The sequence below is a fragment of the Sminthopsis crassicaudata genome, chromosome 4 (assembly GCF_048593235.1).
Source record: "Sminthopsis crassicaudata isolate SCR6 chromosome 4, ASM4859323v1, whole genome shotgun sequence".
NCBI lineage: Eukaryota > Metazoa > Chordata > Mammalia > Dasyuromorphia > Dasyuridae > Sminthopsis > Sminthopsis crassicaudata.
Genome location: NC_133620.1, coordinates 471,871,525 through 471,885,075, shown reverse-complemented (window position 1 = coordinate 471,885,075; position 13,551 = coordinate 471,871,525). Strand labels below are relative to the sequence as shown.

Below are 13,551 nucleotides of genomic sequence, written 5' to 3'. Positions count from 1 at the left end.
TTGCAATTGTCAATGCTGAAAAATTACCTATGCATATATCTTATAAATAAAAAGCTATAATGTAAAAAAATAAAAAGCTTTAGTAAAAAATAAATAAATATGTATGGGAAGGTATGGTCACTGTTCTTTTAGTCTTCACTCTGGTCTTTACACAGGAATGGCCCCTGATCTTTTGCAGTCATAAAACCTAATGATTCTCTCTGCCTTGGTTTAGTATATCATTTTTCCCCAATTACAAGTAAAAACAATTTTAGCATTCATTTTTAACTTCTGAATTCTCTCCCTTCCTCCCTCTCCACCCTTCTCACTGAGAAGGCAAGCAATTTGATATAGGTTACACATGTAGAGTCATGCAAAACATAATTTCCATATCATGTAAAAGAAAACATAGATTAAAAAAAACTTAATAAAAATAAAGTAAGAGAAAAAAGGATGCTTGTGTGTACTCAGACACTATCAGTTCTTTGTCTGGAGATGGATAGCACTTTTTCTCATAAATCCTTCAGCGTTATCTTGGATCATTGTATTGCTGAGAATAGCTAAGTTGTTCATAGCTAATCATCTTATTATTTTGTTGTTACTTAACATAGTAATTCCAGGTTTTTCTGAAAGCATCCTGTTCACCCTTATAGCATAAAAATATCTCATCACAATCGTTTACCACAATTTGTTTAGTCATTCCCCAACTCATTTTTTGCCACCTTAATAGAGTTGCTATAAATATTTTGTATATATAATTCCCTTTCATTTTTGTATTTTATCTCTTTTTGAATCCAGACTCGGTAGTGATATTGCTGAGTCAAAGGGTGTGCACAGTTGCATAGCCATTTGGGCAGTTTCAAAATGCTCTACAGAATAATTGAATCTGTTCACATCTCCACAAATTATTATTAATTATGTTTCATTTCCCTCACATCCTCTCCAATATTTGTATTCCTCTCTGCTTTGAAATTGCAAGCAGGACCCCTGTTCCTTTGTAATTAACCACTAGCACTATTCTCTGTCCATGAGGTGCCAGCCAAAACTGTGCCAATCAGCACCAGCTGTACTCACTGCCAGAAAATGCTTTCAAATCATCTCTTTCTGACCATTCATTTATCCTCAATTTTATCAATTTAACCAATTATTGGGGCAGTTAGGTGGTACAGTGGAGAGAGCACCAGCCTTGAATTCAGGAGGACCTGAGTTCAAATCTGATCTCAGACACTTAACACTTCCTAGCTGTGTGACCCTGGAAAAGTCACTTAACCCCAGCCTCAGGAGGGAAAAAAAATTTAACCAATTATTTAGTCTCTGGGATAAGATCTCCTGAAGCTGCTTCTGCTATTGCCCCTTCTGAAGCACATTGCTGGTGTTTTTTGGTACTCCAGGCAAACTTCCACCCTGATGTCAGATCTCTTTCACCAACTTCATAAGTTGTCTTAGGCTGGAAAAACTGGTCACCCTGACCTTTTATTGGTCCTGATATTCTAAAATTAATTTGGTGTATTTTTTAAAAAGTGTTTTGGAGACAAATATTGGGAAAATTTAGCTGGGTTGCTACTTCCAATCCACTATCTTGGTTCCCTAATTCAGTGAAGGATTTTTCAAGATCATATCTCAGAAAATATTGTCTAATATCTAGGATATAGGAATAAATACTGAGCTCTTGGACTGGAAATATCTCCACTTACCTGTCAAATAATATTAGTACTATCATCTGCACTGCAGATACAAACTCCAGAAATGATTCATATTAATTTGTCATTGTTATAATACAAGAATTTTTCTGCCTGGAGAGAGAGCCATCCAGAGCAGTAGAGTCCCTTCATGCCTTTGGAAATCTCTCTAACAAAAGACATTTTTGAAATCACATTTTATAGAATTCTTGAACAAGAAAAATACCAGACTGTGGTAAAGATAAAAGTTAATTTCTGCTTTGTCAAACAGAAAAACTGTTACATAATCTTTTAGCACATTCTTTTTCTTAAATCATTTTCCTAAAAAGATTGAGTTTTTCTACATTCCTTCCCCTTAAACAACATTATAATACAAAACTCACAGGAGTGAGCAGAAAGCCATAAAAGGGTGGAGAAAACATCTTCAAACTTCAAACTGGTTATTAGTGATATTAAAAAAAATTAAAGAGATTTCTTTAATTAGATGAAGATGATGAAGAGGGAGAAACTTGATTTCAACATATTGGTTTGTAGTTTGGTGGACAAAGTTCATTATACACAACTCAGGCATTTTGATTCAAATTAAGCTGATCAGAAAAAATAACACATTGAAAGAGAAACTATCTCATTTGCATTTAGCAAATGACTTAGTATTGCCAAGATCATTTCACATGAGGAACTAGAATCACCACTCAATTTGGAGATAGTGTTGGATAAATAGAATTAACTGGGCTGTAAGGAAAAAACAGAGGTTTTTTCTTTAAACCATCTTGATGATGAAATCCTCTCAGGACTACACACTTTTTACTTGGGTAGAAGATTAAAACAGAAAAGAAATGTGACATTAGCAAGCCTGAAGAATATTCACCTACTTCAGGGATTGTTTTTACCTAGTTATCAATCCAACAGAAGTATTGTTATTTAAGACTAGTAATCTCTCAGTCAACATGCTAAGTGGTGGGGAGAATATCATATTGGTTCTGGTAGCTGGAGAGTTCCTATTGGGGTTTTTAGGGAATGGATTCATGGTATTAGTAAATGGCATTGATTGGATCAAGAGCAAGAAGTTTGCGACAGTGGATCTCATCCTGGTCCAGTTGGCCATTTCTAGAATTGGTCTGTTATGCACATTAATATCGATTAGCTCTCAACTTATATGCTGTTTGGCTGAATTACTGGTGAATAAACCAGTAATTGTTGATATTTTCTGGATATTGACCCACCTTGCAAGTATTTGGTCTGGCACTTGCCTAAGTGTCTTCTATTTCCTGAAGATTGCCAACTTCTCCCACCCTCTCTTCCTCTGGCTGAAGTGGAGAATAAACCAAGTGATCCTCATGCTACAGGTGGGACCTTTCCTCATAGCCTTGTTTATTAATCTTTTATTGTTCACAAAACCTTACAACTTTACACTCAATAGAGAAAACGACACAAAAGCACTCCCAGGGTTACAGATGAATAGAAGTCAATATATCATCCTGCAAGTTATTGTGAACTTCTTGAGTCTACTCCCTTTTAGTTTGTCTCTGATCTCATTTTTCTTCCTCATCCTTTCCCTCTGGAGACACAGTCTTCGGATGAAGCTCAGTGGTACAGGATCCAAGGACTCCAGCACAGAAGCCCATGTTCGAGCCATGAAAGCAACATTCTGTTTCCTTTTCCTCTTTATACTGTTCAACTTGAGTATATCCATTGCCCAGTGGAGCCACATAATTCCAAACAAAAAGCTGGCTGTGATGTTTATGTTCCCATTGATGATCCTCTATCCCTCAGGCCATTCTTTGATCCTGATTCTGTACAACAGCAAGCTGAGACAGGCAGCCCTCAAGATGTGGTGGCAGGTGAGATGCTACCTGAAAAGAAAGAAATGAATTAAATCTTCAGTCTTAGAGGTGTGTTTGAGGTCATAGGGGAAAAGAAGTTAGCATGTAGTTCTTAAAGAAATTTCTCTGGACTCTTTCATTCATTGTAAGAATAAAACAAATACCTAGAATATTGGACAAGGAGTTAAGAAGGTCTCAATGTAAATCATTCAAAGGATCCGGTTCGGTAACCATTCATAGTCACTTAAGCTTTCTGAGTCTCAGCTTCTTCCTTTGCAAAATGGCAGCAATAATATTGATGGGTTTTGTATAAGGATCAGGTAGTATGTGTGCTTATCAGTATTCATGGTCCCTTCTCGGTACTCTAGATTTAGTTCAATCCTGTGGATCAACTGCAATAGACTTAGCTTCTCGTACTGCATTATTGCTTTCTCCTTCATTTACCCTAAGAAGAATACCTAACATTTTAATGATATAAATTTGGTTTTTAGTTTTTCCCAAATGTCATGTGTGAGTATAGGAGATCCACATGCTCCATATAATCAACCAAGCTATTGAATGTATGTTGAATGCAGACCAGACTTTTTTCCACTTTATAGAAAAGGCATTATATATACAAGACCCACAACAGTGAGCAAAAGGCCATAAGCGGGTGGAGAAAACATACAAAGTAATCAGATAATTCTAATCCAAGAAGGAAACTGAATTTGGCTTTGCTATTTGGGCAGCACTTTGACATTTCAAAAAAATTTCTCTCTCCCACTGATTCCTGGATAACCTGTGATTTAGATCTCTCCTAAGAAAGTCAACATTCTTTGGGGCTTTTGAACAAGTATTCCCCAATTTGTTGGAACCTTATCAGAATCCATTTACTCTTTACCTATAATATCTCACAGAGACCATGTAAAATGTCTTCTCTTTTGCTTAAAGAGGTCATTGAATCAGGGAATATATGTTTCTCAGATCACTAGCCCTGCCTCTAGTCTGATCCAGGAATGATTAACAGGGGACCAGCCACTGTGAAGATGGAACCTGACAATTGTCTCAGCAGCTCCTGGAGAAATGAAGAGACAGGACTGTGTATTAAGGTTCGTAGTCAAAAGCACAGCATCAAAAATGCACATACTTTTGTCATTGGTTTCTTATTGTTGTTCTTTATTTTCAAAGAGGACCAAAGTGACATCACTGTGTTCAAGTCAAGTTACAATGTGTCCAATTGTGGCTGATCAGACCAGTATGAGCTCAAAAGGTTCTGCCGCAGGGAAGGGCACGAATAGTCCAAATGATCCATTTGGGACGGCTTCTTTAATTTTGTGTATTTTGTGAGCGTAAACTGTTATTTTTGCCTTCTGAATCCAGTTCTTCCTGTGCAACAAGAAATTCGGTTCTACACACATATATTGTATCTAGAATATACTGTAATATATTTAACATGTATAAGACTGCCTGCCATCTGGGGGAGGGGGTTGGGGGAGGAAGGGAAAAAATCTGAACAGAAGTAAGTGCAAGGGATAATGTTGTAAAAGATTACCCATGCATATATACTGTCAAAAAAAAGTTATAATTATAAAATAAAATTAAAATTAAAAAAAAATTTTGTGTATTTTGCATTTCCTTGGGGCTAATTCAATTCTGCTTTGCTCATAGAACACAGAACCTCCTCTGATGATGGCACACCAGCTGGATGGTCCTGTGTCAGTGTCTTCCATATCAAACAATCATTTTATTTAAAAAGGTTATCCTGTGTCAGTGGAAATGACATTTCAAAAGACTGAATCATTTGCTTTTTTACTTCACCCTAAGGATCATAGGGCTTTTTGATTAACCTTGGAACTTTTTCTCTGTGTTGCTTCCTCTTATTAGAAGGTGAGCTCTTTGAAACCAAAAACTCTTACTCTTCTGTTAATACCCTAGGTGCTTAATAAATGCTTTGTTTTTTTTTATTCATTCATTCTCACTGCTTTCTTGCTGACAGACAAAGAGTAATTCAATATTATTGGATGAAATTCAACGGGATCGAATCTCATCAAAGGAGCCCTGTCTTCCCATAGTTTATGCATATATGTAATATATATATACACATCTATAAATCACATAATGTATAAATACAACATATACGTTACATATAAATAGTATGATTAATGTATACATATAAATATATAAAATATGTCTAAAGTTTATGTGAAATGTAACATATTGTAACAGAATGTCACATAATATATTACATACTACATATTTAATATATACACTATATATTACATTATGTGTATATGTATATTATACAGATATTAAGAGGAAACAGGGATCTTCTGCCCATATTTAATTCAATATATACATATTTACATATGTACATATATATCTCTCCCTATCAATCTATTTAGAGAGAAAGATACAAAATATAAAACAAGATTAAAACTTTCTCCCCATCCCTTTCTGACCACAAGCTGATAAAAATTATAAGCAGTAAATCACACTTTTGAAGAAAACATTCAAATGAGTAGATTACATAATTTAATATTTCAGAATAAGTGGGTAATTTTTTTAAATCATAAAAATCACAGATAACTTCATGAAAGAAAATAACAATTGATCCTATAATCAAATAAGGCAGCACATAATTTTGTGGGATGCCAACAAAGCTGTTCTGTTTTTTTTTTTTAATAAGTTCTTCAGAGTTGTCTCTTCCCAGAAAAAAAACAACCTGATAGTCTGAATACAAATCAAAGCATACTTTTAAACACTTTATTTTTTTTTACTAGGGGAGGAGGTTTCTGTTTTCTTTTTTTAGCATGACTGATACAGAAATATGTTTTGCATGACTACACATGTATGAGATATCAAATAGCTTGCCTTCTCTACAAGGTGGTTGGGAAGGGAAGGAGATAATTTGCAATTCGAAATTTTTAAAATAAACATTGTTTGTTTATGTGTAATTGGGGAAAAGTAAAATAATAAATTAATTTAGAATAAAAAAATGGAAGATAAAGAACAGATCAATGAATTGGGTGTGCAACTAGATCAAGTAGAAAAACAACAGATGGAAAACTTCAACTAAGCATAAAATAGAAATTTTGAAAACAAAAAAGAAACAGATAACATTGAAAACAAACTATTATTGAATTGATAATTTTAAATAAATAAAACAAATAAACAGTTAATTTTTATGAGAGAGAATTGCCAGTATCAAAACTGGAAAGAAGGAAAATTTACCCCAAAAAAAGAACAAAAAGAAAATAAAGAAAATTATTAGAAAATGTTTTAAACAATTATATGCCATGGAAAGTTATAAAATTTGAAATTAATAATTGCAAAAATAGTTTTGAAAACTGTATTTACAATGTTGTAGGATAATCAGCTCTGAATAATTTTGTTATTCTCAGAAATATAATAATTCTCATTACCCTGAAGAATTTGTGATGAAAAAATGCTATCCATATTCAGAGAAAAATAATTATTTTCTCTGAACACAATTGAAGCATAATCTTTTAACTCCTTTTTTTAAATTTCATTTTTCTTGAGGCTTTTTTTTGGTGGGGGGAGTAAAGATCTATGTTTTGTTTCACAATATGATTCTTTCAGGGGGCAGCTAGGTGGCACAGTGGATAGAGCACCAGCCTTGAATTCAGGAGGACCCAAGTTCAAATCTGATCTCAGACACTTAACACTTCCTAGTTGTGTGACCCTAGGCAAGTCACTTAACCTGGGGGGCGGAAATAGAAGAATATGATTTTTACGGAAATATTTTGTATAACTTAACATGTGCCTTCTTAATGGGGGGGGGGGATGTGGAGAAAGGGAAACAATTTGGAACTCAAAGTTTTAAAAACAAATGTAAAAAAAACTTGTTACATGTAACTGGGAAAATATTAAACATATTAAGAAATTTCAAAAACAAATTTAATCTATAGAACAAGAAAAACTGTTTTTAAATTTAAGTTTTCAATAAGAACTACACCAAGGACTCAATTAGACCACAGATAAAGAGATGAAAGAGATTAAAAGATTCCTAGATCTCTAGAGAACAGTTCCCTGGGTCCTTTAGTTAAATAAGTAAAGTTCCCTCATTTTACAAAGGAAGTGGGGTTATCAGTAAACAGAAGAAAGAGATGAAAAGAAAAATTCCATTCAAACAACTGTGGAATGTACAAAAAATATGAAAAATGTATGTACTGGCACAAGAAATTGTATGAATTCAACTATCAAATAATCTTTACAGAGAGACCAAAATATTTGGAAAGATATTAATTCTCATTGTTAAACCATTCCTTCTAATAAAAATGATGATATTCTTCTAATTAATTTACAAATTCAGTGTTATATCAAATTAGTGAATTATTACTGTGTAGAACTAGAAAAAAGAACAGATTTCATCTGAAGAGTCATGAATCTTAAAGGAAATTTTAAAAAGATATAATTGGCACCTCAGATTCTATTTCAAACTATCAAAAACTATTTCATGTTGCTTTTTTTTTAAAAGAACATTTGATTAGCAAACAATTCTAAGTCCATAAGATTCAGAAGAAAATGAATTTATTGTTGAAATGTTTGATATATTGTTGAAGTACTCACTATTGAATACAAACTGCCTTTAAAAAAACAAAATGAAAAGATCAGCATAAACTAGATTTAGACCAACATCTCGAATTATGTGTATGCCCCAAAAGGAAACAATACCTATGTATAAAAGATAATACCATTATTACCTTCTGATATCACCAAAACCTTCTGAGAATTCCCTATCTTCTACAAACTTTTAGAGTGGTTTACCAGAGGTTTACTAGTGTTTCCAAACTGTAGTTGGACTTAGGAAGGATCTGGATGCAAAATCTTCCTCTGCTACTATCTTGTCACATCATCTTGCCTCTCTGAATCTCAGTTTCTCCATTCACAAAATGGATGTACTTAGACTTTTCTCCCAGAGTTGTTCCAGCTATCAAATCTCCTTGAAGTGTTAGCTATTATGAGTAACAATAAAAGGAAGTTACTTTGAAAATAAGAAGAATGGCAAGATGGCAGAGTAGAGAGAGTAACCCAGCTGAAATCTCCCAACATTCTCTTCCAAAGAATTTTAAAATCATTCTTCAAAATTAATTTGCTGAATAACAGAGCCAACAAAAGATAAGAAAGAGATATTTTTTCAGCCTAAAACAACTTAGGAGGTCAGTAAGAGAGATCTTCACCAGGGTGGAGACTGGTCCAGAACGCAAAGCAGAGCCACCAGTGGTGAACCTTGAAAATGGCCACAACAGTGGCAGCAGCAATAGCTTCAGAAATTTTCAACAAAGAGACAGTAAAGAGTGAAGGGATCAGATAACTGGGCAAAAGAGAAGATGGGGACCTTTTGCTGTCCCAACTAGTTCTTCTCATGCTTCAGTGTAACTCTGGGGAAACAGTCAAACAGCCATATGCTACAATATAGCCCCTGGTGGTGATGGGGAAGCAGAAACACAACATCAGCCTTAGCATATACCAGACACCACCCTTAGAACCCTAGCTCAGCACCAGGTAAGCTTCCAGATTCCTATAGTCTCCAGTAATGCCAGCCATCCCTGTCATCCCTGGCACCCCTGGCACCAGTGTAGCACCAGACATGATGGTCTTCCATGGGTTTCAGAGAAACATCAGGACAAAACACTACAGCAAATAATCTGTCTCTGAGAATAAGCCAGAGAGTATACCTTGAAGTTTAAAATGGATTTTAATTCACAATTTGAGCTTTCTTGTGTCATCCTAATGGGAAATTTTATGAACATTTGAACAAGTTTTTTACTCTAGACATTGTTTTCATAAAATACATTCTATACAATTTTGGATTGCCATGTTTACACAAAGTCTATTTGTGTGAGATTATAGTCGAAAAAACTCAACTGAGACTTATTAGAAATTGTCATTTAAGGCCTTATGGGACAGTTAATTGATTATTCCAGGTATGATCATCAACGTGGATTATTCATAGTGCCAAGAACTCTACAAGGTTTTACTGCTTTACATGCTGGGAGCTTTCATGAGGAAAATCTGGGGAAATGACAATTGTCATCAGCTGAGGGAGAATTCTCCTGATCAGTTTCCCCCACATGACACCTAAATGGAAACTCATATCTATGTCATGCATGGCCATCTACATGACTTTTGCCTAGAATAATCATCAAAATAAGGGAACATTTTTCCTTATGTCACTGTTCTGTTATGGTAAATTTCTATAATGTTGGGTGACAGTTGGAAAACTTTAAAAGTTAATTTAAGAAGCACATTTCACTTTCATTTCACTTTAAAGTCAAAAAGACTTTAAAAATCAAATGAGTGAGATTGAGGGAAAATTAACTAACTAAATAAAAACCATCAAAGAAAAACAAGAAGATTATGAAAAAAGTTAACCAACTAGAAAAAAGGTACATAGCTCTAGAGAAGAAAATAATTCTTTGCAAATTAGACTTGGGCAAGGGGAAGTCAATGAATCTATAAGAGACCAAGAAATAACAAAATAAAATATAAAGAACAAAAAAACATAATATAAAACATAAGAAAAACAACAGATCTGGAGAACAGCTCAAAAAGAGAAAATACAAGAATAATTGGACTACCTGAAAGCTATAACCAAAAAAAAAAAAAAAAAAAAAAAAAAAAAAGAAGAAGAAGAATCTTGACATATATATATATATATATTATATATATAATAAATAGTGAACCCCTAAATGCTAGAATTTCATGGGACCTGGCCACACCCACCATCACTGGAAGTTAGTTAGTACTGACCCAGCTCAGCCACTGCTGCTTGTAGAGGAGGAAGCTTGGGCAATCGCTCCCATGCTCCACACTCTTATGGAGTCAGGGATCTGGAGACTGAGGGAAACTTTGGATTAGAAACTCTAAGTCCAGCTGTGCTGCAGATACATGGGCCTGGGAGAGAGGAAATCAGCACATTGAAAATGAAGAAGCAGTAAGGCTGGGATGCTAATGGCTACTGGCACTTGCAGGAGGATGGAACTTTTGGTTTGTGATTCCAGGTCAGAAGGAAGAACTAAATTTAAGCTAGAGGCAGCATCCTCCCATGATAAGAGGTATTTACACTAATACTTCTCATTAAAAAAAAAATGAATCAGCAAAGAAGAAAACCCAACCATAGAAACTTACTATAGGAATAGAGAAGATTATGATTCATCTTCAGAAGAAAAAACAATGAAGTTTTTTTTTTAAAGCTTCTTCTACCCAAAAAGTAGCATTAAATGGCTCATTCTCAAAGAGAATTTATAGAACTCAAAAAATACTTTAAAAGTCAAATGAGTGAGATTGAGGGAAAATTAAGTAACTAAATAAAAACCATCAAAGAAAAACAAGATTATGAAAAAAGTTAACCAACTAGAAAAAAGGTACATAGCTCTAGAGAAGAAAATAATTCTTTGTAAATTAGAATTGGGCAAGGGGAAGTCAATGAATCTATAAAAGACCAAGAAATAACAAAATAAAATATGAAGGAAAAAAACATAATATGAAACATAAGAAAAACAACAGACCTGGAGAATAGCTCAAAAAGAGAAAATACAAGAATAATTGGACTACTTGAAAGCTGTAACCCCCCCCCCCAAAAAAAAAAGAAAAAGAAAAAGAAAAAGAAAAAAAAAGAAAGAAAGAAAGAAAGAAAAAAGAAAAAAAAGAAAAAAGAAGAAGAATCTTGACATAATAATGCAAGAAACAAATCAAGAAATTGTTCTGAGATGATAGAATATGAGGGAAATATAGAAATAGAAAAAAAAATCCACTGTTATTACCTTAAAGATTTCCTTTGTGGAAAATACATAGAAATAATATTGCCAATTTTTTGGGGGGAAACCCAGATCAACCCAATCAATTTTTCAAAAAACAAGGGGAAAAAACTATTTAAATTTAAATATACTGTGGCTACAATTAGAATTGTATGGGACTTGGAAGCAAACAAAATAAAACACCATAATTCTGGTATAATATATGCTGGCAATCCAAAGAACTAGACCTTTGGTTAAAATGTCATATTCAGCAAAAGTATCTATAATTTTAATTGAACTTGAAGATTTTCAGGATTTCCTTTCATCCAAATGTGAACTTAATACAAAATTTAATACATAAGAGCCAATATCAAAGATAAATTTCAAAGAACTTAACATGGAGAGATTTTTTTTTTAACATGGAAATGTATCTCATATGTTTAAGATTGATATCAGGAATTGGGTAGCTGAAAAAAAAGGGGCAGAATTGAGTATAATCTGAATCTAAAAGACAAAACTGTCTAGGAAAAGGTAAAAATAGTAATTAGGTTATACAAATGAAGGAAGGAAGGAAATGCTAAGGAAGAAAAGACACAGAGGCCTTAGTGGGGAGGAGGATTCATAGTTCTGAAAACCTACTCACATCAGAAATGAGTAAATATTCAACACTACATATATACCAAGAGCAATATACACCATCCTTCAAAATCTCTAAATAAATAAGGTGATTAGAGAAGGGAATGGGATAAGGTGGAATATAAAAGGATATGTAGATTTATGGCAGTAGAACAAGGTGTGTATATTAATGGGAAAGACATAAAAGGAAGAAAGGGTAGTATAAGATAAGGTGGGGATACAGAAGGGTGTTTAGATTAATCAGAGTGGGATAAGATATGTAGATTAATGGGAAAGGGATAAAGGGAGGAAAGGGTAGCATAAGATAAGGTGGGGTACAGAAGGATGTTTAGATTTTTCAGAGCTGGATAAGGTGTGTAGATGAATGGGAATATGATGAAAAGGGAAGGAAAGAGAGGAGGGAGAAGATAAGGGAAGGATCCTTGGTTGAGGGAGGTTGAGTGATAGGCAAGGGAAGGAGAAGAATTAAAGAGCAAAAATTATCAGGGATAGGAAATAAGAGATATACAGAAACACTGCAGCAAGGATTAAGAATTTGCTAAAAAAAAAAAATTAGGGCTAGAAATCATTGATCTTAGACAAAGTCAAACTTAAAGATTCAATCAAGAGAGAAATCTATATTGTGTATCAGCCATATTATTGTTTTAGATGCACGTTTACATACGAATAAATTCATATGCATATATATGTGCCTGAATATATGTGGGTATGTATGCATGTAGGTCTATGTATGTGTATATATAGATATATGTATGCGTGTGAGTCTGTGGTTGGGGGAGGGTGAATGTGTATATGTGTGTGTGTATCTGTACTTGACTGTAACCTGTTTGGGGGAGGTAGGGGGTAAAAAAGAAAAGGAGTAAAAAGTGCTCAACAAAGAACAAAAGAGCAACCTACCAGGAAGCAAAGGAAAGATGGATATCCTGAATATAATTTCTCTTATTATATTTCTTTCTGGTAATGAAAATTTATTGTTATATATTTTATTATTTAATATTTTTGGTTTATTGTTATAGATTTTAAATCCTCCCTGATCTTCTGCTGGGCAAATGACGTTTTATTTTGTTTTTTTTCCTTTTCTGCTTTCGTTTTTCTATTCTATTTTTTCTCATTTTGTATTTAGTTCAATAAAAATTGTTGGGAGGATCAAATGAGATAATATGCAATTTCTTCCACCAAAAAATAATCGGGCTTTGTGTCTTAGCTTGGAACATCTTCAGCTGTTTTGGCTGCTTCCTGACAGGATTGTTGTCTGTATGCCAAGGTCTCCAATATGGCTCCCAAAGGACTGGCCCTGGATGGCTCCAGTGACTTCACCAATAATGATAACAGCGATAAGGAAACTCCAAACAGAACCTGGATTCCCTTAGGTAACTGAGAAAACCCAAATGCTCTGGTGTCCCAAATTTATATATCCCAAAATATCATTATTTATATGCCAGAGGAAAATGGCATGACTAAGGTGTGTCTGTTGGTTAGAGTCTGCCCAAACCCACATAGGTAAAAATGTCCCAACAATGACATATTGGACGATGGGTCCAAGCTCTTCAATTTAAGATGAGAAAGTTGAGAACCAGTGAAGGGAAGAAATGACTTATGAGTAAAAGTGGGGAAAATAAAGCAGAAAAAGAAATGACTTATGAGTAAGAATGGAAAAACAACAGAAAAAAATTCTAACTATCCTCTTGACCAGCT

The 13,551-nt window shown here is 34.0% G+C and overlaps 1 protein-coding gene across 1 annotated transcript; it reads left to right on the top strand.

Moving 5' to 3' along the window:
* The first annotated feature begins 2,605 nt into the window (after nucleotides 1-2,605).
* Nucleotides 2,606-3,529, top strand: LOC141541470 (taste receptor type 2 member 7-like). Its single transcript, XM_074265573.1, has one exon. The coding sequence runs from the start codon at nucleotides 2,606-2,608 to the stop codon at nucleotides 3,527-3,529; it is 924 nt and encodes a 307-aa protein (XP_074121674.1).
* Nucleotides 3,530-13,551: the final 10,022 nt, after the last annotated feature.